The 24,751-nt window shown below is 45.4% G+C and overlaps 1 protein-coding gene across 5 annotated transcripts; it reads left to right on the top strand.

Annotated features, from left to right (window-relative positions):
• Nucleotides 1-2,373: 2,373 nt before the first annotated feature.
• ZNF777 (zinc finger protein 777) lies at nucleotides 2,374-24,484 on the top strand. Of its 5 annotated transcripts, none has more exons than XM_089533818.1 (6): nucleotides 2,374-2,468; nucleotides 13,210-13,581; nucleotides 15,203-15,329; nucleotides 18,303-18,416; nucleotides 19,682-19,936; nucleotides 23,002-24,484. In XM_089533818.1, exons 1-6 carry the CDS (start codon nucleotides 2,442-2,444, stop codon nucleotides 24,156-24,158), a joined length of 2,052 nt encoding a protein of 683 aa, XP_089389944.1. In that variant the 5' UTR covers nucleotides 2,374-2,441; the 3' UTR covers nucleotides 24,159-24,484. The 5 variants fall into 5 exon arrangements, with proteins under 5 accessions (XP_089389944.1, XP_089389942.1, XP_089389940.1 ...); XM_089533816.1 differs by having other exon boundaries at nucleotides 2,375-2,468; nucleotides 13,207-13,581; XM_089533814.1 differs by lacking the exon at nucleotides 2,374-2,468 and adding an exon at nucleotides 11,557-11,691.
• Nucleotides 24,485-24,751: the final 267 nt, after the last annotated feature.

Below are 24,751 nucleotides of genomic sequence, written 5' to 3'. Positions count from 1 at the left end.
TTCTCTTGAGATAGGTTTTTAGCCCAAATTATGAACTTTGCCACCTCTGCTCTCGTTCTCTAACTGCCACAGAGTGACATGTAATGGCGCTGGAGGACCTAGGAAATTCCAAGAAGAAATGCCGGTCTAGGCACTTGGAGGTCCTCCAATATGACTCTATGGCCAAATTCTAGTGGGAAGTGGACCGTAGAGTCTTTGACCTGGCAAACGCATAGAAATACCGGTCGGCCCCTGTATCTACTACGTTCCTGGACTTAACCATCTATAAATGAAACTGCAGTAATAGCAACCTGCCTTGTAATGGCGCTGGAGGACCTAAATGCCTAGAAGGGATGCCTCTTTGGACAGAACGGGCTTCCCATCCCTTCCTTTGAGGCTGAGAGAGCGTGACTTGCCCAAGGTCACCCAGGGGGTCTCCAGGGCTGAGTGAAGTGTATCCACAACACACAATTACACCCTCCCTTGGGGTTTTTGTCTTTTGGACTTCAACTCCCAGAAGTCCTAGCCAGCTTGGCCATTAGGAGGAATTCTGGGAGCGGAAGTCCAAAACATCTGGAGGACCAAAGTCTGGGGCCCCGTTTTGTGGGAAAGGCAGGAAGCAAAGACGATGAAGAACACGGTCGAAAAGTCCTCCCTCCGGCCTGCAGGGGGCGCCAACAGACCATAGAGGTGTGAAGAAATACTGCTCTAGGCCAAGGAGTGCGAGGAAGCGTCGCAGCACTTCCGGGTTCCATTGAAACGCAGTGGGCGGAGCCACAGATGAGACGAAGAGCAGAGGGAGGGAAAGCCATAGAGATAGAAGGGAATGGAAGGAGCGGGTCAACTTTTTTCCGGATCAGCAAAGGAGGCATTGGCTGACTGGCTACTCCGCCCCCTGCTGGGCGGAAGAGGCAACGCAGGAGGATGGCAAAAACAAGGAGCAGGATGTCTTTGTTTGTTTATGTATGTATCTATAAACCTCGATCAGGTTACTGGAAAGGCGGGTTACAAATAAAACCTATTATTATTATTATTATTATTATTATATAATTTTATAATAGTATATAATACTCTATAGTTGTATAATTATAGAATAATTATATAAAATAACTATATATATATATATATATATATATATATAAAATTATAAATTCTTATAAAATTTATAACTTTTTCTTCTTAAATTCTTATAAAATATGTAGTAATAATAAATAAAATGACTATATATTATTATTATATAAATTTATAATAGTATATAATATATAATTTTATAATAATTATATAAAATAACTATAAATATATAATATATTTTTTATTATAATTATAAATCCTTATATTATTATCATTATATATTATAATATAATATAATGTGTTATTTATTTATTTATTTATTTGCATATATCCCAATATAAAGACTCAAGGCAACAAACAGCAAATTTAAAACAATAAGATTTAAAAACGACACAGAAAGCATTAAAATGTATAAATACAAAAAAATTAACATAATTTAAAAAATGTAAAAGTAAATGGACCCTAAAAAGCGTTTGTTGTTGTTGTTGTTGTTGTTATTACATTATTTAATAATGCAATTATTACATACATTATTTAATGTATATTAAACATTAATTATATTAACTATTAACAGTAATTATAAACGTAGTAGTCATTAATATATTATGTTAGTCGTGTTTGTATATACAGTGTGTATATATATATATATATATGATATGTAAAATATTTGAAATTATAATGCATAAAAATATATAGAGGCATAACATATCAGTCATAAATATATCTAAGGTGTGTGTGTGTGCATATATCCATTTACATAAACAGGTATTACATAGCACTCATAAATATATCAAATATATATATATAGATCCATATATGTGTGTGTGTGTGTATATAAATGTGTATATACAGGTGTAACATCAGTCATAAATAAACATATACGTATACATAAATATATTCACATTGAAATAAGTAAATATCAGTCATAAATATAACATACATATATATATATATGTACACATACACATATATATACATATATATATGGCTGCAGGTCCTGCGTCTCTTCCTCCAGTTTCCACTCAGAGGCCTCCGCATGAGATCCGGAAGTGCAGCTGGGTCGAGTGACTGACATCCCTTCCTTCTCTCTCTCTCTCTAGAAGGCGGCCATTGCGCAGGCGCAGCAGCAGCAAAAGCATCTTCCGTCCGGAGGCGCCTCGCCCTTGTGCGCAGGCGCGGCGTCGGCGTCTGGCGCAGAATGGCGCCTGTGGGCCTGCGGAGTGATTGACAGGGAGCGAGGCTCCTCCCCTTGCCGGTGTGCGGCGGGCGCGAGGACCCAGCGGAGCCCTGCCCGGGGAGGCTGGTGGTGCGTCTGTCTGTCTGTCTGTCTGTCTGTCGGCGGCGGCGGCGGCGGAGCCCCTTCTGTTCTGAGGGAGGGGCAACAAAGGAGCATGGCGGAGGGGGCCCCCCAGGCCCAGGTGAGCCCTTGGCAGCAGCAGCAGCAGCAGCAGCACATACAGAAGCACCACCTCAGAGGCACCTGGAGGGGATGATGGGAGCTGCAGTCGCCCTGGACTGAGTCAGGGATATAAGGGGGTGGGGGTCCTCCTTTTTTCTGGGGATCTCTCTTGTAGCATTGGGGGGTCTGACCCCCTCTCTCTACCTCCCCCCCAATACACAAGAATTGTCACTCCCAGGGTGAGGGGCCTGTCAAGAGCCAGACCTGGGGGGAAGGGGGGTCTCCCCTTTTTGGGGAGGGGCATGGTTTGAGTCCCCATCTGCAATACGATGGGGTGGGTTTCCTGCTCCTGACCAGGGGGGCATCCCCCAAATAAGAGGACCCCCATATCTCCCCCTCAATTCAAGGCTGCCTTTTGACAGGCCCATCACCATGGGAGTTGCAGTCCTTGCGGGGAGTGACCTCCACAAGGACTGCAACTCCCATGGTGATGGGCCTGTCAAAAGGCAGCCTTCAGGTGGGATGAAGAGAATGGGGGCTTTCCCTTTTGGGGGGGTATGTTTTGAATCCCCATCTGCATGGGGGTTCTGCCTGCTTGAGGACCCCCCAGCAGGACTGCAACTCCCATGGTGGGCCTGTCAAAAGACAGCCTTCAGGTGGGGTGGAGGGGATGGGGGTCCCTCCTTTTTGGGGGCATGTTCTGAGTCCCCATCTGTATTGGGGGGTTTCCTGGGTGGGTGGGGTTCTGCTGCTTGAGGCCCCCCTCTTCCTGCCAAGGACTACAGCTCCCATGGTGGGCCTGCCAAAAGCCAGCCTTGAGGTGGGGTGAAGGTGTTGGAAGAGAACGGGTGTCCAGCATGGCTTGAGTCCCTACCTGCGTTAGGGAGGTATCCTGGGTGGGGGCCCTGCGTGTTTGAGCCTCCCCCAGAGGGACTGCAACTCCCATGGTGATGGGCCTGTCAAAAGACAGCCTTTAGGTGGGCTGGAGGAGAATAGTGGTCTATCTTTTTGGGGGGGGGGGTACAATTCAAGTTCCTACCCAAATTGGGCTCAGTATTTGGGGGGGGTCTTCCTGCTCCTGGGTCCCTTCTGCCCCCTCCCCAGGTGGGCCTGTCAAAAGCTTGGCTTGAGTTAGGGTGGGGGGAATGGGGGGTCTGCCTCTTTCAGCGGGGGCAGTTTATCCTTCAAGGCGCTGTCCACATTGGACAGACACAAGGACCTGACTCCCATGGGGATGGGCCTGTCAAAAGCCCCCCAGCCCCCCAGCTGCGCTTGCTGCAGTCCCAGGCTGCGGTTGCCAGTGGGCCAGGTTGGCACCTCCAGTCCCTTCCCCTCCTTGTGGGGGGCAGGTGTGCTCCTGCGCAGCCCCTCATTCCTCCCCCCTCAAATTAGGTTCACCCCCTTCTTTCCTTTGCTTGTGGGCCACCAGGGGCATGTGCACAAGGGGCCATTTCTGGCCTTAGAATAAAGCCAGGCCGGCAGAAGGGATGGAGTTGGGGGGAGAGATTTGTTTACATCAGGCTTTGTTTTCGGCCATCATTGGGGCCTCTGGGCCTTTGGAGGGCTCTCAAGCCCCACAGGCCTGGTCTAGGTCTCCCAGGCCCAAGGCATCCCCCCAGCCTTGCAAAGGAGCCTTTCATCCCAAGAGGTGATGGGGGTTTGATCATTGTGGGGGGGAGGCTTTTATCTCTGCTTATTTGTCTTGCGCCCAGCCCTTAATCTCTCTCCTCCTGCCTTGTCAGAGAAAGAGACTTGCGTGGATTCCGGATCTTAAAAAACGCACCGGCGGCGTTTGCCTTGTTTCTTTCATTCTTTCTTGCGGAGCCTTTCATAGAAATTAGTCCCATCTTCTACCGTAAGTTGCTTTTTTAAATTAGCCGTAAGCCAGAGCGCAGCAAAACAGCAAGAAAGAAGACACAATTATTATTGTTATTGTTATTATTATTATTATTATTATTATTATTATTATTATTATTTCATATCAACTCATTGGTCTTTGAACTCCTCTGGGTTCAGCTAATTTTAAGATTACAGGAAGTCTTTTCTCTCCTTTCCCCAAACCAAAAAAATATAACTGCCAAATGTTTAGGGGGTTCACCTAGGCCTGCCTTTGTTATTGCAAGATTTCTGCCTCCCATCAGTTATTTCAGGCCTTGTGTTTAAAGCAAGAGTGAAGAGTTGTGTAAAAAGAAAGAAAATCCAGAGTGATAGATAGTTGTGATGGTTTTGTTGGTGTCCTTGCAGATCTTGAATAATGGACCTGGAAACAGGACCATGGTCAGTGCATGGGAAGGATCCCACAGTCTCTAGCAAATCCTTCTAGCCATCTGCCCATCGCTCCTTTCAAGGACAGGGGGATCATAGATGTGGGATGGGGTTCGGTGCATTTAAATTGGGGGCAAGGCTGGGGGGTCTTTAATAGGAACTCAGCTTCTGTCTTTGGCCCTGTTCAGTCCTGAAGCTCTTGGCTTGTTTGGTGGCTTTGTGGCGTATGCAGAAGTCTCATATCTTGGTATACCCAGAATAGGAGACACAAGAGAGATGTAGTTCTGAACTTCTGAGAACATGAGACGACCTAGAATTGCTGTACAGTGGGCCCTTGGTACCCACTTGGGTTTTTTCCCAGAGTCCCCCGGCTACCAAAATCCATGGGTGCTCAAGTCCCATTAAATACAATGGCTTAGTAAAATGATGTCCCTTGTATAAAATGGCAAGATCAAGCATTGCTTTGTATATACCATATATACTCAACTATAAGTCAGGTGATAGGTGTTGTTCCAGCAAAGAACAGACTGCCTCTAAAGAGAGATGGGTTAGAGGGCCTTTGAGGCCCCTTCCATTTCTATATTTATTTGGTTTTTAAAATGCTCCCAAGGATCAGGCCGAAGGTCTGCTTAGGCCAACCTTCTGTTCCTGCAGGGTGTAACTACACTGCAGACATAAAGCAGTTTGACAGCAGTTTTAATTGCCGTGACTTAGTGCTATGGAATCCTGGGAAGTGTAGTTTTATGAGATATTTAGCTTTCCCTGTTAGAGAACTCTGGTGCCCCACCAAACTACTACTCCCATGGCATTGAGCCGTGGAAGTTAAAATAGTGTCAGAGGGCTTTATTTCTGCAGTGTGGTAGCAGTGGAGAAATCAGAAGACTAGGTCTGGTGAATTCAAAATGCCTCACAAAACTACAAATCCCATGGCTCTATAAAAATGGAACCATGGGCCTTTTCACACTACATGTTTATAGTGCTATGATTCTACTTCAGCTACTATGGCTACATCCTATGGACTCCTGGTTGCTGTTTGTTGTTGCTGTTGTTGTTGTGTGCCTCCAAGTCATTTCTGACTTATGGCAACCCTAGGGAGAGTTATTTTGAATTCTAAGCCAGAGAACTCTAGTCCTTTCTCTTACGACAAACCTCAGGATTTGTAGCACTACAATTGTGCTACAGTCATAGAGATATAATAGTGTTGTGTAGAAGGGCCATAGTAGCCACTGATGTCCATAATTTTCATTGAATCATAAAGCTGGAAGGCACCCTGAGGACCATCCAAAGTCCAGATATTCCCAAAATTTTATTCTCCAAGTATTTTGGACTTTAATTCCCAGAAACCCTAGTCCCCATGCTAATGCCCAGGAATCCTGGGAGTTGAAGTCCAAAAACCTGGGGGGGTGTGTCAAAGTTTGGGTATTGCTGATCTGATCCAATCCCCGCCATGCAGTACTCCACAGATTTCTAAGAGATGGGCATTTAACCTCTGCTTAAAAACCTCCAAAGAAAGAGAATTCACTATTCCATGAGGCATTTTGTCCTACTGTCAAACAACAATTACTGTCAAGAAGTTCTTCCTAATATTTGGAATCTCTTTCCTTGTAACTTGAATCCTAGTCTCTGGAGTGGCAAAAATATATATATTTAAGTTAAGTTATTTAAGTCAGGAATTATACAGCCCTCCAGATGCAGTGGGACTGCATCTCCCAGCATTCCTCACCATGGACTATGCTAACTAAGGCTGATTGGAGTTGTAATCCAGTCACATCTAGATGGCTACAGTGATTCATTCTTTGATCTAAAAGGATGTGGGATTAAAAGTGCAAGTAGCCCACTTGGGTAGCCAGTTGTTGCCTGGAAGCAGCCTAAGTGGTTAGCCAGGAAGTGTAGTGTGTAGGCCATCCTTGCAGCAACCCGAGACTCCCCTTGCAACTGGCTGGAGATAAACAAGTACAGCCAGAACTCTTGTGCAAAATCTGTTTATCTAATCATGATGCAAAGGGATCTTGTAGCACCTTTGAGACTATAAAAGCTGTTGTAGCACAAGCTTCTGTAGACTTGGTCTGAGGAAGTAGTCCAAGTTCAAGCAGACCAAGTCTATGGAAGCTTATTATTGTTGTGATAAACTGCCCTTGAGTCAACCTTGACTCATGGCAACCATGTGGACGAGACGTCTCCAAGACCATCTGTCTTCTACCGCTCTGCTTAGGTCCTGCAGACTCAAGTCTAACCATCTGGCATGTGGTCTTCTTCTCTTTCTACCGGCCTCCAACTTTCTTAGCATCATTGTCTTTTCCAGTGATTCATGCCTTATCATGCTATGGCCAGAGCATCTGTTCTAGAACCCCTTTGTTTGTCATCTTGGCCATCCACAGTATCCTCAGCACTCTTCTCACGTCTCAAATGAGTTTATTTTCTTCCTATCAGCTTTTTTCCAGTGTCTAGCTCTCACATCCATCCATCCATCCATGCATGGTGATGGGGGATACAGTGGCTTGGATTATCTTCATTTTAGTGTTCAGAGTTCATGTCTTTAGGATCCTGTCCAGTTCTTTTGTAGTTGCCCCTCCAAATCAGATTTCTTGACTGCAGTCTCCGTTCTGATCAATATCGGATCCAAGGTATAGGGACTCTGACTATTTCAATTTTCTTCTTATCTAGGATGAATTCTTGTAGATCTCCTGTGGTCATTGTTTTTGTTTTCTGAAAGCTTGCTCTACAACTTATTTCACACAGTTCATCTCAAAGATCTTACAAGACCCCTTTGCATACTGATATTCCAGGTTAACAGCAGTATGTGTCTGAATTCTGTCTAATCATGCTAATTTCTGTCCTTTGTCTTCTCAGGTGAAATCGTGAGTAGCGTTACAAAGAGCCATCACAGTTTCCAAAGCCAGTGCAGGTAGTTTCCTTAGGTTTGGGGACAGCTTATCTGAAACCCTGTACAATTGGCCCTCCACTCTTGCCACTGCGACTTTTGTGGATTTGATTAATTGCGGTTTTGGTCAGTATGTTCTCTCTAGGAATCTCTAGCTCCTCCAGGGCAACTCTGCTGGAAGATGACCGCAGAGTTGTGCTGGAGAACCTACATTTCCCTACAGAAAACACTCTCTATGCATTTGCAGATCCTCCAGCATGATTCTGTGATCAACGTCTGGCAGATGTTGGCCATAGAGCTGCACTGGAGGACCTGGAGATTCCTAGAGAGGTGTTCTTAGGTAAAAAGAATAGTGTTTTGTTACTAGCAGTTTTTCCACATTTATGGAGGTCCTGCACCCCTAACCCTAGTGAATGTGGAAGAACCACTGTAACTCTTGTCATGATCCTGCATGAGTTTTAAGATCCTCAGAGGAAGCCCAAGATCCTCACAGGTACAGTTGATGAAGATCTGGGGTAGAGTCCTTTTGGTGGCAGCCCCCAGGCAATGGAATTCCCTCCCATTGAAAGCTAGGTGGGCCCTTCTCTGCTTTCTTTCCTCAGGCAGGATAAGACTTCCCCATAACCGTCTTTGATGGTTAACTGACTCTTGCAAAAGGTCTTTCAGTTGGGATGGGCTGTATTTTTAAAATCAGAATCATTATGTTTTAACTGCCTTTTTAACTGTTCTAAATTAATATTTTCAAGGTGGAGGTTCAATTGCTTTGGAACTTTTGTATTATTTATTTTGTAAATTCTATTAGATTTTAATTCAAACTGTGATATGCGTCAGTCTTCTATTGGGAAAAGGGGAGGATGGAAATGAATCAATCCTGTCTCCCAGCCCAGCCCTAGGCATCTTGTGGGGCTGAATGTCGGATGGGGAGCCTGGGGAGGAGACTCCAGCATTGGAGCCAATTGAGCGCAGCAAGGCTTTTTAAAACTTATTTTAAGGATTTATGTCCCACCTTTCTCCCTCAATGGCATTCAATGGCAAGTTGTAGGAATATGATTTCTTGTCGTTTTCAATGTAGGAATTGTAACTTAGAAATAAACAAAATATCAGTGAAAATACAGATGTATGTGCTACTTGTGATAATTTGGCCTCTTTTGTGGTGGTTGTTTTGTGCTTTTCAAGTCATTTCCAACTTAAGGCAACCCTAGGACAAACATATCATGGGGTTTTTGTGATAAGATTTGTTCAGAGGGGTTCTTAAGGGTCTCCTGAAAGCCTACAGGAGTGTTGACTTGTAAATTGGCCTTGTATTTTGTTGTTGTTGTCTTGTCTTCAAGTGAACGCCACCTTAAGGTAACCCCTTCCAAAGGTTTTTTTGACAAGAGGTTTCCCTTTGCCATCCTCTGAGGCTGAGAGAGTGTGACATGCCCAAGTAGGTTTGCATGGCCAAGCAGGGATTTGAAACCTGGTCCCCAGAGTCCTAGTCCAGTATTCAAACCACTATGCCAAGCCAGCTCTTTTGGGTTGTATCAGCAGTGCAGAAATAATGCAGTTTGACTCTGTTTTACCTGCCATAATTCTATGGAATTGTGGATTTGTAGTTTTGTCAGGGAGTTTTGGTGCCACAGCAAACTACAGGATTCCACAGGATTAATCCGTGGCAGTTAAAGCAGTGTCAGACTGTACTATCTCTGCAGTGCGGATGCAGCCTTGGTCTCTTTTAAACCTGCAAACCTATAATTTGTAAATTTTTGGAAAACCACTTTGGAGTAGGTTGCCTGTCATAGTTTTAGAGGGATCTTATTTGGAAATGGATGCTGGCTGAAGGTTGTCTTGGCCATTTCCATTCCTGCAATGAGTTTGGTGAGGAGTGTAATGAGATATTAACTTACTGGGCTTTGATAAAAACAAGTTGAATTGCCGTTTCTTTAACGTTTGTGTACATGCTGCGATGAGACCTTCCTTTCTGTGTAACATACTCCTAGCAATTTACAAGGAATGCTGATACGAAACCAGCAGTTTAAATAAATAACAAATCAGTTCTAAGAACAAATCAATAAGGGCAGTGTGTGTCACAGGGATATTTTTGCTCCCTCATTTCTGTTCCAGATCTTTCTTCTGAGGGGTTTGGAAGCAAACAAGGCAGTCCAGACTCCTGTCCAGTTCCTGCGGCCAGAGGCCAGAGATAAGCACTAGAAGGTCATCTCCTTTCATCCAGCTTGTGAGGGTCAAAGGGCATTAGGCCTGCTGCTGGAATAGTAGACTGGATTGGCAGTCAACCCTCCAGGTATTTTGCACTTCAAGTCCCAGATGCCCCAGCCAACATGACCGACAGCCACAGCTTCTGGGAGCTGAAGTCCAAAACAGTAGGAAGGCCAAAGATTGAGAACAACAAGACTGAACAGTATTGGGTTTGCCCATTAAGGCAACACTGTTGTTGCTGTTGTTGCAGAGTATTAACTTTGCCCATCAAGGCAATGCTGTTGTTGTTTTTGTAGACTCATAGACTTGAAAAGAACCACAAAGCCCATTTAGTCCAACCCTCGCCATATTGTTGTTGATGTTGTTATTTTTTTGTTTATTTCTTCTTTCTGTCCTTATTTATTCTGATCCAAAAACAGTTTACAGTAACATCATAAAGTATAGATGGAATAATTTAAAACAGACACACACAATCTGATGATGGTTGTTGTTGTTACTATTATTTCCCTTCTCCCTCTTCCCATAGTTCTCAGTTCCCAAAATGGTTTTATGATAATACCGTAAAAAGTAGAAGTCAATTAAAACACACCTTTGTGTTGTTGTTGTTGTTGTGTACCTTCAAATCATTTCAATGTATTGTGACCCTAAGGTGGCAAGATTTGTTTAAAGGAGGTTTGCCATTTCTTTCCCAGTGGGTTTCCATGGCTGTGCTGGGAGATCCTCCAAAATTTCACCAGGATACATGTGGCCAAGCTAGGAGTGACTGCAGCTGTTTGCTTTTGCCTAAGCCTACTGGGAAGAACAAGATGGCATCCCTTCCTCTCCCTTCTGCTGAATTAACTGAATGCAAAAATACTTTTGCATTTTGAACTCAGGTTGCAGCAGTTGAAGTAAGTGGAGGAAAAAGGAGGAGGAGGAGAGAGAAACTGGGACATTTCAAAAGCAGCTGAAAAAGTGGGATGCCAGGGGATGAATCAGGACTGTCCATGCCAGACTGGGTCAGTTGAAGGATATGCCAGTGTAGATGCAACACATGTGTATTATGTCTGTAGCATGGCATTCCAGTGGTGTGGTGTAGTGTTTGAGTCTTCGACTAAGACACTTGGTAACCGGGGTTCGAATCCCCACTCAGCCATGTAAACTCATTGGGTATCCTTGGGCAAGTCACAGCCTCAGAGGAAGGCAAAAGCAACCCCCTTCCAAACAATCTTACCAAGAATATTCTTCTAGGGTCCCCTTAGGATTGCCATAAGTCAGAAATTACTTGAAGGCACACAACAACATCAGAAACAACAAGGACATGCCAGTGAGTCACCTAGGTGTTGTATCTTTTTGTTAAAGCCCCGGTGCATCTTGTGAAGGCCCTCTCTCTGGGTGGGGATGTGTGCAGTCTACTTTGTGCTGTGGCTATGAATTATGTTTGTGTGTCTGCCCGCGTGTGAGTTGGCAAAGTGCGTGCCCTGCTTTTCTGTTACCCCTCACCCAAATTGTATTCCTTCCACATGCAACTTACCCGCAGAGCCATTTGCACAAAATGTTTGTGAGTTTGCCTGATATAGAGGGGCCACTTGTGTTGAGTCGAGTATTTTAATGCTGGAGATAAATACCCCAAAAGAGGTGCCTCTTTTGTTGTGGAATCTGCTCTTGACCTGCTGTAACCAGGGGCCGCCTTGCATATATTATCTCAATCATTCTTTCAAAATGTTCCGTAAATTCTCTTGCGTTTGCTATGCCCGTATTGCAGAAGACGTGTGGAGAGATGGTGGTTTGCCAAAGACCACATACTGAATCCATGAGTGAGATAAGATTTGACTCAGGAATACTCAGTGACCATTCTTTTATCCTTGTCACCAATGCATCCACCCTTCCAAACATCCAGAGGAAGGTAGCTGCAAACCAGGTGTGGGCAACTGCAAAGGGATTAATGTACACTTTTCCTTCCTAGACCTCCCCCCCCCCCCCATGGGCTGCAAATACCCAACAAATACCCCTGTTTTTCTCTGCAGTCCCCCTCAAAATGGTGATAGGGTGTGTTATATCACTTCCTCTCACCATTTTGAGAGGGCCTACAGAAGAAAACAGCCATTTGGATAGCAGAACAGGGGCCTAGGAGGTTTGTGAGGGTGGGGTTTTAGTGCACTTGGGGGCTTTCTATGTGATTTGGGGGGGAGTTGCCTGACAATGGTGACATTTTTTAAACTGGGGTTTTAGAGGGCTGGTGGAGGCTTCAGAGGGCATAAAAGTGGGATAATAATAATGATGATGATGATGATGATGATGATATTTTTATTCTGCCTCTCCGACAGGATTGAAGGGGCTTACAACACACTAAAATACAACAATACAAAATAAAATAAAGCCCATTATCCCTCCTTCTAAAACCACAACATTATAATTCTCACAAACAGTAATAAAATATCATCTAGGTTATTAAAACAGCCGGACAGCGACAGAGAGATGGGCGCCCTGGGGTATTCCGTGAGATGGTCCGTATTAGCGGGTGACCAAGTGCGTTACTCAGGGAAGGCCTGTCAGAAAAGATCCATCCTGACAGCCTTTTTAAAGCTGTCAAGATTGGTAATGTTTTGGATCTCTTCCAGCAGGCCATTCTATAATTATTATCTCTTAACCCAGCAGGGCCCCCATGATCATGTACAACAGACAATTAAAACATTAAATACATGAATAAAAACATTTAAAAACAAGTTAGAACAGATCAGGGATCACATGTGGCCCTCAGACTGCACTGTGCCAAACCGTGCCATAGACTTGGTCTGAAATACTAAGTAATCTGTCTCTCTGGCCTGCATTTGGATGAGTTTATGTTGCCTTAGTAGTGTTCAATATTCTCAGCTGCCTTTGGTTGTCCATTTTGACAAAATCAGAAAACGATCATTATTACTTTGCAGCATGCCATGCTATTAAACCAGCTTGAAACTGTGGTTTAATATCCTGGGCTTCTCTGAGGCTCACTTGACAGAAAGAGCAAAGGGGCTGAATGGGTTTGGGAAAAGGCTCATTCATCTCTTGGCTTAATATCAGGCCATATTTAAATTTTGGTGTCCCTTTCCATGTCCAACAACATCTGGAACACTGCATGAATTCCATCGCTGGTCTAAACCAATGCTATAGTTTGCTTGTCTTCCACACCTTGGGTGGACCTTGGGTACACTCCTGCCTAGTTCCTTTCAAGTCACGTTCAAGCGCCCCTGAGAGATGGCCATCCAACCCCTCTTGAAAAATCTCCAATGAAGGAGGGTCCACCATCCTCCAAGGCTGGCCATTCCACTGTGGAGTAGCTCTTTCCTTCTGGAAAGTCTTTCTAATGTTTAGGTGGAGCTCATTGCTCCTGACCTGACTTTGCCCAGGTGAGTGAGGGCAGACCATTCATACCTCTAACTTTTGTCCTTGTCAGCAGGGGCCAGAACTCGATGTGGAGTCTGACCAACGGTTGCCTTCATGCCTCCCCACCGATCCTGACCAAACAGCTGAGATCTCACTCACCTTAGTAGCCTCCTTCCAGGCGATGGAGAAGAAGGTGGATTCTCACGCAACGCGGCTGCTGGACTTGGAAGGCAGGGCAGGGACCGCTGAGAAGAGGATCATAGACTGTGAGAAAACTGCTGTGGAAATTGGGAACCAACTGGAGAGCAAGTGGGCTGCTTTGGGGACTTTGATCCAGGAGTATGGGCTGCTTCAGAGGCGACTGGAGAACATGGAGAACTTACTCAAGAACCGGAATTTCTGGATCCTCCGGCTCCCCCCAGGCTCCAAAGGGGAGACTCCCAAGGTAAGTGTCCCACTGGTTCTGTGGAATAATGATTTACTCTCCAGACCTACTTCCAGGGGTGCAGCCACTGAGTGGGAGGCAAAATGAAGGCATTGCTCTGCCAAAATAGAAATTCTGATCCCAAGGTAAAATTTTACTTTGGTTTCCAAATTTCTAACATTGCTGTAACTTAAAACTTTAGTTGAGCATGTGATAAAACACAGTTTAGCATCCATAGAAAAGGGGCAAGGAAAGGGAATACAAACACAGCAAATACGAGAGTTCCTGGTGGATAAGGTTTTCAGTGTCTCACTCTCTGCAATACTAGATAATAATAAGGATTTATAATAATAAGCCCGCCCAATCACAAGGAATCAGGGCAGGTTACAACAATAAAGAAAGTACAAAGCAAATAAACAATGACAATAAAAGAACGAAGCAATTCACAATAGCATTGAATAGCAAAAAATAGATATTAGAGAACTGAAAGGAAATTTCATTTGGGGTGGCATAATTCTTAATTGGGAATGCCTTCATTTTGCTCCCTGGGGAGGTATACTCCTGCTTAGTTCTGTAATCTCTGTGTTTTTGGCTCTTGATTCCCTGCTTCAGGCTGAGGCAATGATGGCTGCTGAGTTAGAAAAATAAAATTATTGTAGTTATTTATCCCTTGTTGTAGCTGTGTTGTCGTACTTTTGCCTTATGGTTTGTTAACTGTAATAAAGGCTTTGATTGATTGATTTATTGATTGGTTGGTTATTTATCCATTAAAAATTTATATCCCAACATATATTAACGAGAAAGCCAGCGTGGCCTGGTGGTTTCAGTGATGGACTATGACTCTAGAGATCAGGGTTCGATTCCCAGCTTGGTCTTGTAAACCCACTGGGTGACCTTGGGGAAGGCATGCACTCTTAGCCACATGGGAAGGCAATGGCAAAACCCTTATAAATAAATCTTGCTAAGAAAACCTCATGAAAGGTTTGCCTTAAAGTTGAAATAAGTTGTAAACAACTTGAAAGCACACAGCAACAATATTCATGAGTCTTAGGGTTGTTGTTGTGTGCCTTCAAGTCACTTCCCACTTAGGGCATCCCTAAGGTGAACCTATTGTGGGGTTATCACAATATCACAGTTTGAATTAAGTTTTATTCAGAGGCAGGGTTTGCCGTTCCCTTCTTCTGAGGCTGAGATTGTGTGCCTTGCCCAAGGTTACCCAGTGGACTTCCATTTCTGAGTGGGGATTCAAATCTTGGTCTCCAGAGTTGTAATCCAATGCTCAAAGCACTACTCCTCTCTTGTTCTTAGGGTAGCATCCAATAAAATCAGGTGAATGAGTTCACAACAATTTACAACAGCATGAAGAAACTGAAACGGGCTAAAATCATATTAGAGAGCCAGAAACCCAGAGATGTGTCTGTCACTCAGAGCTGCAAGTACAGGGCTAGCTGGACCAAGGATCAGATTCTCAATATAAGGCAGCTTCTCATGTAACTGTGATACTTGTAATAAGGAAACTGGCCATGATTTCTTTTGGCCCAGAGCTTTCCATCCCGGCTTAGATAAGTAGGTACAAAAGCCGAGTTTGACTGTGAGTGCCGATGAGACCTCTGAATTAAGCATGCAATTTTTATGGTTCCAGGTACCAGTGACGTTCGATGATGTGTCCGTCTATTTCAATGACAAGGAGTGGGAGAAGCTGGAGGAATGGCAGAAGGAGCTCTACAAAAACTTAATGAAGGGAAACCACGAGTCATTGATCTCTCTGGGTAATTCTGCATGAGGCATTAATGGCTTCTTTGCTACGGAGCCTTCCTCACCCTCTTGGGTCAAGGTGGATTGTGCTGGTGTGTCCAGCCATCCTCAAATTTGGGCAGTTTTTGTGTCCCTGAGTCCAGATAATCAGACCCTGTGTATGGTGTCCCTTCATAATCCTGACCGTTGGTTTAATCTGCTCAAAGCTGTTTCCATTCTCATTAGTTTAACATTCTGAACCACTTTCTGGGCAGCTGACTCTTTAATTGGGAAATTAGGAGTTTGAAAGCAATGGGGAGAGAGATGCTGCCCATGTTGACAGGCCATTGAAGCTGCAATAGGCACTAGGAGGAATATGCATTAACCGGCTAAAAGCAGCTTGTGCTTTGTGACATTCAAGGAAATTCTTCAAGGGAGAAACTGAAATTAGACAATTTCTGAGTTCTTTTCATCTGTATAAACATTGCCAAGTTGGATTATTGATGTGACTGTTCCTAAGGGAACGTGCTTCCAATGGGTCAGAGCTAGGAGATGTTACTTTATGGACTAAAACTACCAGTGGCCATGCTGGCATGGGGATTTTGGGAGTTATAGTCCAAAGAAGTAACTTTTCCCAGCTCTGAAGTGATTATAGGCTGCAGCATGAATGCAGTTTGGCATTGCTTTAACTATCATGGCTCCACTCTATGGGAATCCTGAAATTTGTAGTTTGTTGTGGCACCAGAGCACTCTAACAGAGAGAGAAGGCTCACTATCTCACCAAACTACACATTCCAGGATTCCATAGCTTGGAGCCATGGCAGCTTAAATGGTGTCAAACTGCATTAATCCACCACAACCCCACTGCAAACAAAAAACAAAAGATTGCCCCCAAATACCATCTATGGTGTGAGGGAGGCATTTTCTCCATGTTTATAGGCTCCTGGAGCATTTTAGAACCAGGAGAGTGATTGATAGTCACTTCCTGTTTTTAAAAGTCCTTTTCTGGCCCTTAGATTGCTGGGAGGGGGACAAAAGGTGATTTAAAAAGCCCACAACACTATTTGGGGCATTACAGGGCATTTTTGACCCATGGAGGCCACAAAAATGCCTCTAGGGCAGTGGTTCCCAATCTTGTGTCCTTCATTTGTTTTGGACTTCAGAGCCCAAAAGTCCCACCAACTGGGCCAACACTCAGGAAATATGGGAGCTGAAGTGAAAAATACTGAGACTTAAGGAGCTGAGTATGTTTGGCCTGGAGAAGAGATGGTTAAGAGGTGATATGCTAGCCCTGTTTAAGTATTTGAAGGGATGTCACATTGAGGATGGAGCAAGCTTGTTTTCTGCTGCTCCAGAGAATAGGAAACGGAACAATGGATGCAAGCTCCAGGAAAAGAGATTCCACCTAAACATTAGGAAGAAATTTCTGATAAAAAGATAGTGGAAGATGCTGCTGCCTCAGAGGGCGATGGAGTCTTCTCCTTTTGAGACTGTTTTTAAACAGAGGCTGGATGGCCATCTGTCCCAGGGGGGTGCTTTCATTGTGAGTTCCTGCATGGCAGGGGGGTTGGACTGGATGACCCTTGGTATCTCTTCCAACTCCACAATTCTGTGAACATCTGGAGGACCAAGGTTGGGAACCATTGCCCTTCAGACTGAACTTTGTCCACTCCTGAGTTAGATGTTACATGTTCAGGGACTATGAATTAAAGGGTTCCCCATCTTTCTTCTCTTTTGTTTGGAAGCTGGTTGTTTTTCTGACATTGGGCATGCAGCTCCTGTCTTCCAGCGCAGGCTTCTGCTTGCTACATGCCCTTCCTTCCAGATGTCTCTTTTGAGCCAGAACCCTCAAGGGGAATGAAACTAATCTGCAGCAACCTCCTGTGTACAACCTCCTTAGAAATGGGTTTCTCTCACATGAGAGGCTGTTGCTAATTCGGGTGTCCTTGGTTTTTCAGTGGACAATCCACTCTTTTGACACTATTACATTATTACCAGAACCCATTTATTCAACATGTGGTTTGCTTTTTTGACAAATATGAACACAAATGTATGTTTGAATATCTGTTCCCGTGCTGTATTACAGGTTCAGTATCCCTTATCCTGAAATCTGAAATGCTCCAAAATCTGAAACCTTTCCCATGAGTGGCTGAGATAGTGACACTTTTCCTTTCTGATGCTTCGGGATACACAAACTTTGGTGCATGCACAAAATTATTAAAAATAGCGTATACAGTGTATAAAATTACATGAAACATAAATGAATTTTGTGTTTAGACTTGGGTCCCATCTCCAAGGTATCACATTATGTACAGTATACACAAACATTCTAGAATCTGAAAAAAGCAGAAATCCAAAACACTTCTGGCCCAAGTATTTAAGATAAGGGAGACTCAACCTACTGTATATAAGCACACAACAACCCACCCCACAAATGGCTTCTACAATATACACTACAGAGTGAACAAAAATATGGCACTTCGAGTGATGCTTTTGCAACGAAGTGCTGCCTTCCTCCCCAAATCAGCGCCATCGTTTCATGCAGTGTGTGTACTTTATATCATAGAAGTTGTCTGTAGTGTCATTGTGTGCTTACAATACATCACTGTACAGGTATTCATACAGTGGGCCCTTGGTATCCCCAGGGGTTTTGTTCAAGGATCCCCCCTGGGGGGGGGGGATAACAAAATTCATGGATGCTCAAATCCCATTAAATACAATGGCATAATAAAATGGTGCCCCTTATATAAAATCGAGGTTTGCTATTTGGAATTTATACTTTTTTGGAATATTTTCAAGCTGTGGATGCTTGAATCCATAAATAAAGAATCCGTGGATACGGAGGGCAAACTGTACTTATATTTGGGCTTGTGCAGTAATATAATATAATATACAGTAATGTGGGTCTACATTTCAACGATTTCTGGTCTCTAACTTGCTGAATAAGCGGGAGACTACTGTAGTTGTAGAAAATGTAACCTGGCCCTCTTTTTTTCTCCTTCCCACAGACTATGCAATTTCTAAACCAGGCGTTTTGGCCCAGACGGAGCCAGGTGCCGATTCATGTCTTGGAGATGAGCAGGACTCGGAAGAGCAGGGGAGCCTTCCTGATCCCACTGCAGGTAGGCCATATCCCACTGCAGCTTGGTGGTGGGGCTCATGAGAAATCTAGTTGCTGTGAGATTTGCTTTGCAAGTCACTCTTTGGGCAGGCTGTAACTGTGGCAGTTAAGTTATTTTAAAGTCAAATGCAGAGATGTCAAAGCTTAGGAAATAAAAAAAACCCAAAACCAGAAAAATTCAGGTGGAAAGGCATCCCCCCTCCGGCCCAGAAAAACTGAAATAACATTGCATTTTCCAGAGATCCCTGGCAGCAATACAGCTGTAGGAAAATAGCTGAGTGCTTTTCTGTTGTCCCCACCTTCTTTCCACTGGGAGGGGACTAATGGCAGATTCAAAGATGGCTTGGGGAGGGAGGGAGTTGGGCTGTTGCACAGTGGACAGGGAATTCCACGCTACACAGTGACCCAAAAAGTGAGTTACGCAGGTATGAGTTGGACTTAATGCCTCCATAGGTCACTATAAGGATGTTAACTGAGGTTTTTTCTGGCCTCTCTAAATGCCAAGCTTTCTGTGGAATGGGACACCAGTCCACTCCTCGAGTAGCTCTGGCTCCATGCTTTGCTCAGTTCTTTGTGGAGACGTTAGGCAGAAGGTATGGGCCATGCACTGGTCTTTGTCCACTTCTGCCCACTCCTCACCACAGTAGCTGCTCCTTTTTCTGAGGTCTGAACTCTCTTTAGCCATCTATGGTGTGATCAAGAATGGGCCATCGACACACACTCTTCATTCTGTTCTGACTTGCAGTCCTAATGAATCCTGTTTCCTCATTTTTTCAGCTGCTCTTAAAATGTCCCAATTTCTCTCTTCTCATCCCACTTTCCTCCTTTGTCCTTATCTTATTTCAACTGCTGCATACTGAATTCAAAGCCCAAAAGTAGTTTGCACTTGATAAACTTAGCAGTTTATGGGTGGGACGGGTGGAGTTTTGCCTTTTCCAGTAGATTTAGGCAAAAGTAAATTGCTGCAGGCTTTCTAGCCTATGTGTTCCTCCTTTTGCCATCTTGACCACACTCTGATGTGATTTGGCCACATGTGTCCCAGTTTTCATTTGTGAAATGTTGGAGGGTGTTTTTTTTTACATCCTAATATGGTGTTGTCAGAGAAAATTTACCTAAGATTATGTTTGGTGAATGATAATAATTCTGAGGAATAATGAAAGCTGCCCTCAGTCCCAGTCCTGGATAGATCAGGATAATAAAGTATTTCCTGCAGCCTTTCAGTCTAACATAGAGGGCTGCTCTTACCCACTTCTCTTCCCATTGCAGCAGGACTCAGGGTGGTGATCAAAACGGAGGAGCCCCATTCAGACGACTGTCCGGAAGATCTGGAGCAGCACCAGATGTCTGGGAGCTCTGAAGGGGATTTCCAAGGCCTGGACCAAGAGGCCCCCTGTGGAAGTCCATACAGTGCAGCAACACCTCTGGGAAACTTTGCCGGAAACAACTTAGAAGAAGGCAGCGAGTATGACGTGGGCTTTGGGGAAATCAAGAGGGTCACTGTCCAACATGGCAGCTGTGCAGGTAAGGAATTGCAGAGCATCTTAGGGGCTTCTCTCTCTCACCCTCATCTCATTCCTAGGCCAAGGATGGGCATGTTCTGAGGGCATCAGGGCCATTTTGGGACCCTCACAAACCTCATTGGGCTACACTACTGCCATTTGCTCCAACCTAGAGGTGATTTCCAGGATCTTAAAAGCTACATCTGCACTGCAGAATTAATGCAGTTTGACACTGTGCTAAGTGTCATGGCTCCATGCTGTGGAATCCTGGGATCTGTCAGAGCTCTCTGACAGAGAAGGCTGTCTCTCAAAATTGCAAATCCAAGAATTCCACGGCATGGAGCCATGGCAGTTAAAGTGGTGTCAACCTGCATTAATTCTGCAGTGCAGATGCAGTCAAAGCCACTTCCAGGTGGCTGAGGGAGTTATTTCCTGCCCTTTCAGGGTGGTGTTTGAGAAAAACTGTGTGCCCCAGAGAAATTTTTCAGTCCCACAAAATGGGTGGGTTGGGAGCCTTTGAGGGGCTCAAGGCCACCAGAACTGGAACTGGCCTTCAGGCTGCCTGCTTCCCAGCTGTGTTCTGGACTGTCATAGACATCTGGTTCCAGTCAGGTGACATTACTAATTTCCGCACCTCTGAATGGGGTAGTGAGACATGTCAGGACCCCAATATAGGTGGAGACCTGAGGCTGTGAGAGGGATTTTCAAGGGGCCATTAAAGGCCTGTTTGGCTGAGGTGGTGGGTTTTAAATTCAGGCCTCGCAGCCCTACCAATCTTATTATTGCCTGGAGAAGGTACATCTTTAGACATTCAGCTCCCAGAATCTTCCAGCCAAAATGCATATGGCTACAGCTATGACAACTGGGTAGTTCTTGGAGTTGTAGTCCTTAAAAAGTAACTTTTAGCTCCAGTTTGTTCAGGGTATTTTCTGGCTCCAGGTATCCATTTGTGGACATCTGATGGCAAACATCTGGACAATAAGAGGGTACCTCTGCTTTGGGCTGACCATCCTATACAGCCGTCCTTATTCCATCTCTCCTTGATCACTCCTGTACTTGGCAATTTTATCCACTTTTTACACACACCCCTACTGTGTATTGCTGATGGGAGAAATTTGGTAGTTCTCTGAAACCCAGTACAGAGTCAGAACAAGGAATTGCATGAAGATTGCAGAATATCCAATCTCAGTCTTTTAAAATGCTGAATTCCAGAGCTTCAGCAACTCATGCTGAAATCAGCCTTTCAACTCAGCCTTTGAACTCCAAGCAGTCTTGGATGAAGCTGATTATCTGGACCCATTTCAAACTGGCTTCAGAGCGGGACACGGAGTCGAGACTGCCATGGTCGCCTTAGTCGATGATCTCCGTCTGGGCATTGACAGGGGAAATGTGACCCTGTTAGTGCTTTTGGACATCTCAGCGGCCTTCGATACCATCGACCATGGTATCCTTCTGGAACGCCTGGGAGAGTTGGGTATCGGGGGCACTGTGCTCCAGTGGTTCCGATCCTACCTCTCGGGAAGGTTCCAGTTGGTGAGGCTGGGGGATAGTTGCTCTCGTAATAGAGAGCTGACATCTGGCATTCTTCAGGGCGCCATTCTATCCCCCACACTGTTTAACATTTACATGAAGCCGCTGGGAGAGATAATCTGGAAGCATGGGGCTCGGTGTTATCAGTACGCTGCTGACACCCAGATCTCCATGTCTCTGACTGACACAGTGACTAAGGATGGCACCTCCGCTCTGGATGCCTGCCTGGGGTCAGTAATGGGCTGGATGAGGGAAAACAAACTCAAGCTGAATCCAGAGAAAACAGAGGTACTTGTGATAGGTGCCCCAAATCCAGACAGGGAAATTTGCCACCCAGTCCTGGACGGGGTTACACTCCCCTTGAAGGACAAAGTCCGCAGTTTCGGAGTACTCCTGGACTCATCTCTACAGTTATCATCTCAAGTGGATGCGATGGCCAGGAGTGCTTGGTCCCAGCTTCGGCTGATACGCCAACTGCGTCCCTGTCTGGACCGAAAGGACCTTGAAACTGTAGTACATGCATTGGTAACCTCTCGCTTGGATTTCTGTAATGCGCTCTACATGGGGCTACTTTTGTACCAGGTTCGGAAGCTTCAGTTAGTTCAGAACGCTGCAGCCAGATTGGTCACGGGTACTTCAAGATCGGACCATATAACACCTATATTAAAATCTCTCCACTGGCTGCCTATTAGCTTCCGGGTGCAATACAAAGTGTTGGTCGTTACCTATAAAGCCCTACATGGCTTGGGCCCAAGTTACTTGAGGGAGCGCTTCTCCCTACATCAGTGGTTCCCAACCTTCCTAATGCCGCAACCCTTTAATACAGTTGCTCATGTTGTAGTGACCCAAGCTCATGAAATTATTTCCGTTGCTACTTCATAACTGTAATTAAATAGGTGTTTTCCAATGGTCTTAGGCGACCCCCATGAAAGGGTCGTTCGACCCCCAAAGGGGTCCCGACCCACAGGTTGGGAAGCACTGCCCTACATAATCCACCCCGCACCCTCAGAACAACAGGGAAATATTTACTTGAATACCCCAGGGTAAAATTAGCAGCAGCTTATCAGAGAGCCTATACGGCGACAGCCCCTACCCACTGGAATGCACTTCCGGAAAAGATCCGACTCTGCCCCACATTGGAAGCCTTCAAGAAGGCATTGAAAACCTACCTCTTTCAGGTAGCATACCCTCCTGATTCTCTTTAGAGATAGTATCCTAATTAAGATCAGGATGTCCAGCCACAACTGATAGTTTTAACTGCTTTGTATATGGTTTTTAGCTTTTTATTGAATTGTATGAAATTGCTGATGTAATTGTTGATGTTATTGTATTGCTTTGTACTGTGACAGGTGTCACATAGCTTGTATAGTGTGAACCGCTTTGATCTGGAGGAAAAGCGGTATACAAATAAAAGTTTTATTATTTTATTTATTATGATAGTCTGCAAAATAGTTAGCCAGTTTTCAAGAATGTTTTAAAAATGATGCCCTAGCATTTTCTTTGTCTTGCCAAGTGATACTTGTAATGTCATTTTTTAAAATTTTATCCTCCAACAAGAAGATGGCATCGTGATCAAAATGGAGGAGGAAGAGGAGGAGGAAGAAGAAGAAGAAGAGGAAGAAGAGGAGGAGGAGCAGGAAGACCCTGTCAGCTTAGAGCCACGGGGGCTGTTCTCTTCAAGGGCTGAACCCCCATGCTCTTTGAATTGCAATGTGGACGTCCTACGGGAAGACCAGCGTGTCACCAAGCCCACCAGGGTCACCAGGGCCACAGTGGGGATCTGTGCCCCATTGTGTGAGAGAGACAATAGTGTTGAGGCGCGGCCTGTCACTTTCCAGCAGAGGAATCGGACGCGCGAGAGGCCGTACATCTGTCCAGAGTGCGGCAAGAGTTTCATGCTGCGTATCAACTACATCATCCACCAGCGGAACCACCTCAAGGAAGGGCCCTACGAATGCCACACTTGTGACCTCAGCTTCCGCATCAAACAACAGTTCCTACTGCACCAGCGGCTCCACACTGCACGGCGGGGGGTAGCCCCTTCGTCTCGCCGTGGGCAAACCTACCCAGACAAACGCAGCCTCAAGCCACAGCCCCGGCCCCCACCAGCCCCAGGGAAGCCCTACAAGTGCAACGAGTGCGAGAGCAGCTTCAGCCACAAGTCGAGCCTGAGCAAGCACCAGATCACACATGTGGGTGAGAGGCCGTACTCGTGCAGCGAGTGCCGGAAAAGTTTCCGGCTGCAAATCTCACTGGCGATGCACCAGCGGGTGCATGCTGGCAAAAGTGAGCTTTCCTTCATCTGCCCGCAGTGCGGCAAGGCCTTCAGCCGTCCGTCGCATCTCCTGCGGCACCAGCGGACTCACACCGGTGAGCGGCCCTACAAGTGCACCCAGTGCGAGAAGACCTTCAGCGAGAAGTCCAAGCTGACCAACCATTACCGAGTCCACACCCGGGAGCGGCCTCATGCATGCAGCGAGTGCGGGAAGGGCTTCATCCGGAAGCACCACCTCTTGGAGCATCAACGCATCCACACTGGAGAGCGGCCATACCACTGTGCCGAGTGCGGGAAGAATTTCACGCAGAAGCACCACTTGCTGGAGCACCAGCGAGCGCACACTGGCGAGAGGCCCTATCCCTGCACGGAATGCGCCAAGTGCTTCCGCTACAAGCAGTCCCTTAAGTACCACTTGCGGACACATATGGGGGAATGAGGCTCGCTCCCCCACCATTGCTCTCACCCATCATCCAACGCCCTGGCAACCGGGGGACAGATGACTGATTGACTGATCAGGGGTGGGGTGGGGAAGGAAATCCTTCACATGTACCCCTCTGCCGCCCTCCTGCCCCCTTCAGCCCAGGAGTACAGACTTCTGGTCTCTTCCTTTAAGTAAATAACGGGTTTCAGAATCAAACTAACCGCACTTGTTGGCACCATGACACTTGCCAGACCTGAACTCTTTGCCTTGCTTCTGCCTTCCTTCCCCAGTCTGTTCTTTTTGATAATAAATGTGGAATCTGATTTTATTTGGTAACCAAATGGTTAAAGTTTTGGGTTCTTTCATTCACTCACTGGATGTTTTCTCCCAGATGACAGCAGGCAAGAAATGCGGGTGGTAACAGCGCAAACTCTGAGAGTGCCATTGCGCATTAAGGCTGGCATCCTGTTAGTGACAACAGAGGTGCAAGTTCACTCGTCATTTGCATATGTATTTTCTGGGGCATTACGGAGATTGGTATTTCCTTCCATTCTTTTGCAATGCGCATCATGCCCCATGGCCATTCTGTCGCTGCTGGAGAGCAATGC

The sequence above is a fragment of the Sceloporus occidentalis genome, unplaced genomic scaffold (assembly GCF_023333645.1).
Source record: "Sceloporus occidentalis isolate IW3139 unplaced genomic scaffold, rSceOcc1.0.p SCAF_7, whole genome shotgun sequence".
Taxonomy (NCBI): Eukaryota; Metazoa; Chordata; class Lepidosauria; order Squamata; family Phrynosomatidae; genus Sceloporus; species Sceloporus occidentalis.
The sequence above is the reverse complement of the archived record's forward strand: the minus strand, read 5'-3'. Positions and strand labels throughout refer to the sequence as shown.

Coding starts and splice junctions, on each gene's coding strand:
- ZNF777 (XM_089533813.1), top strand. CDS start 11,584: ATGAGTGAGATAAGATTTGACTCAGGAATACTCAGTGACCATTCTTTT. Junction 11,692..13,206: donor GGAAGGTAGCTGCAAACCAG/GTGTGGGCAACT, acceptor TGTCCTTGTCAG/CAGGGGCCAGAACTCGATGT. Junction 18,417..19,681: donor CCTTCCTGATCCCACTGCAG/GTAGGCCATATC, acceptor TTCCCATTGCAG/CAGGACTCAGGGTGGTGATC.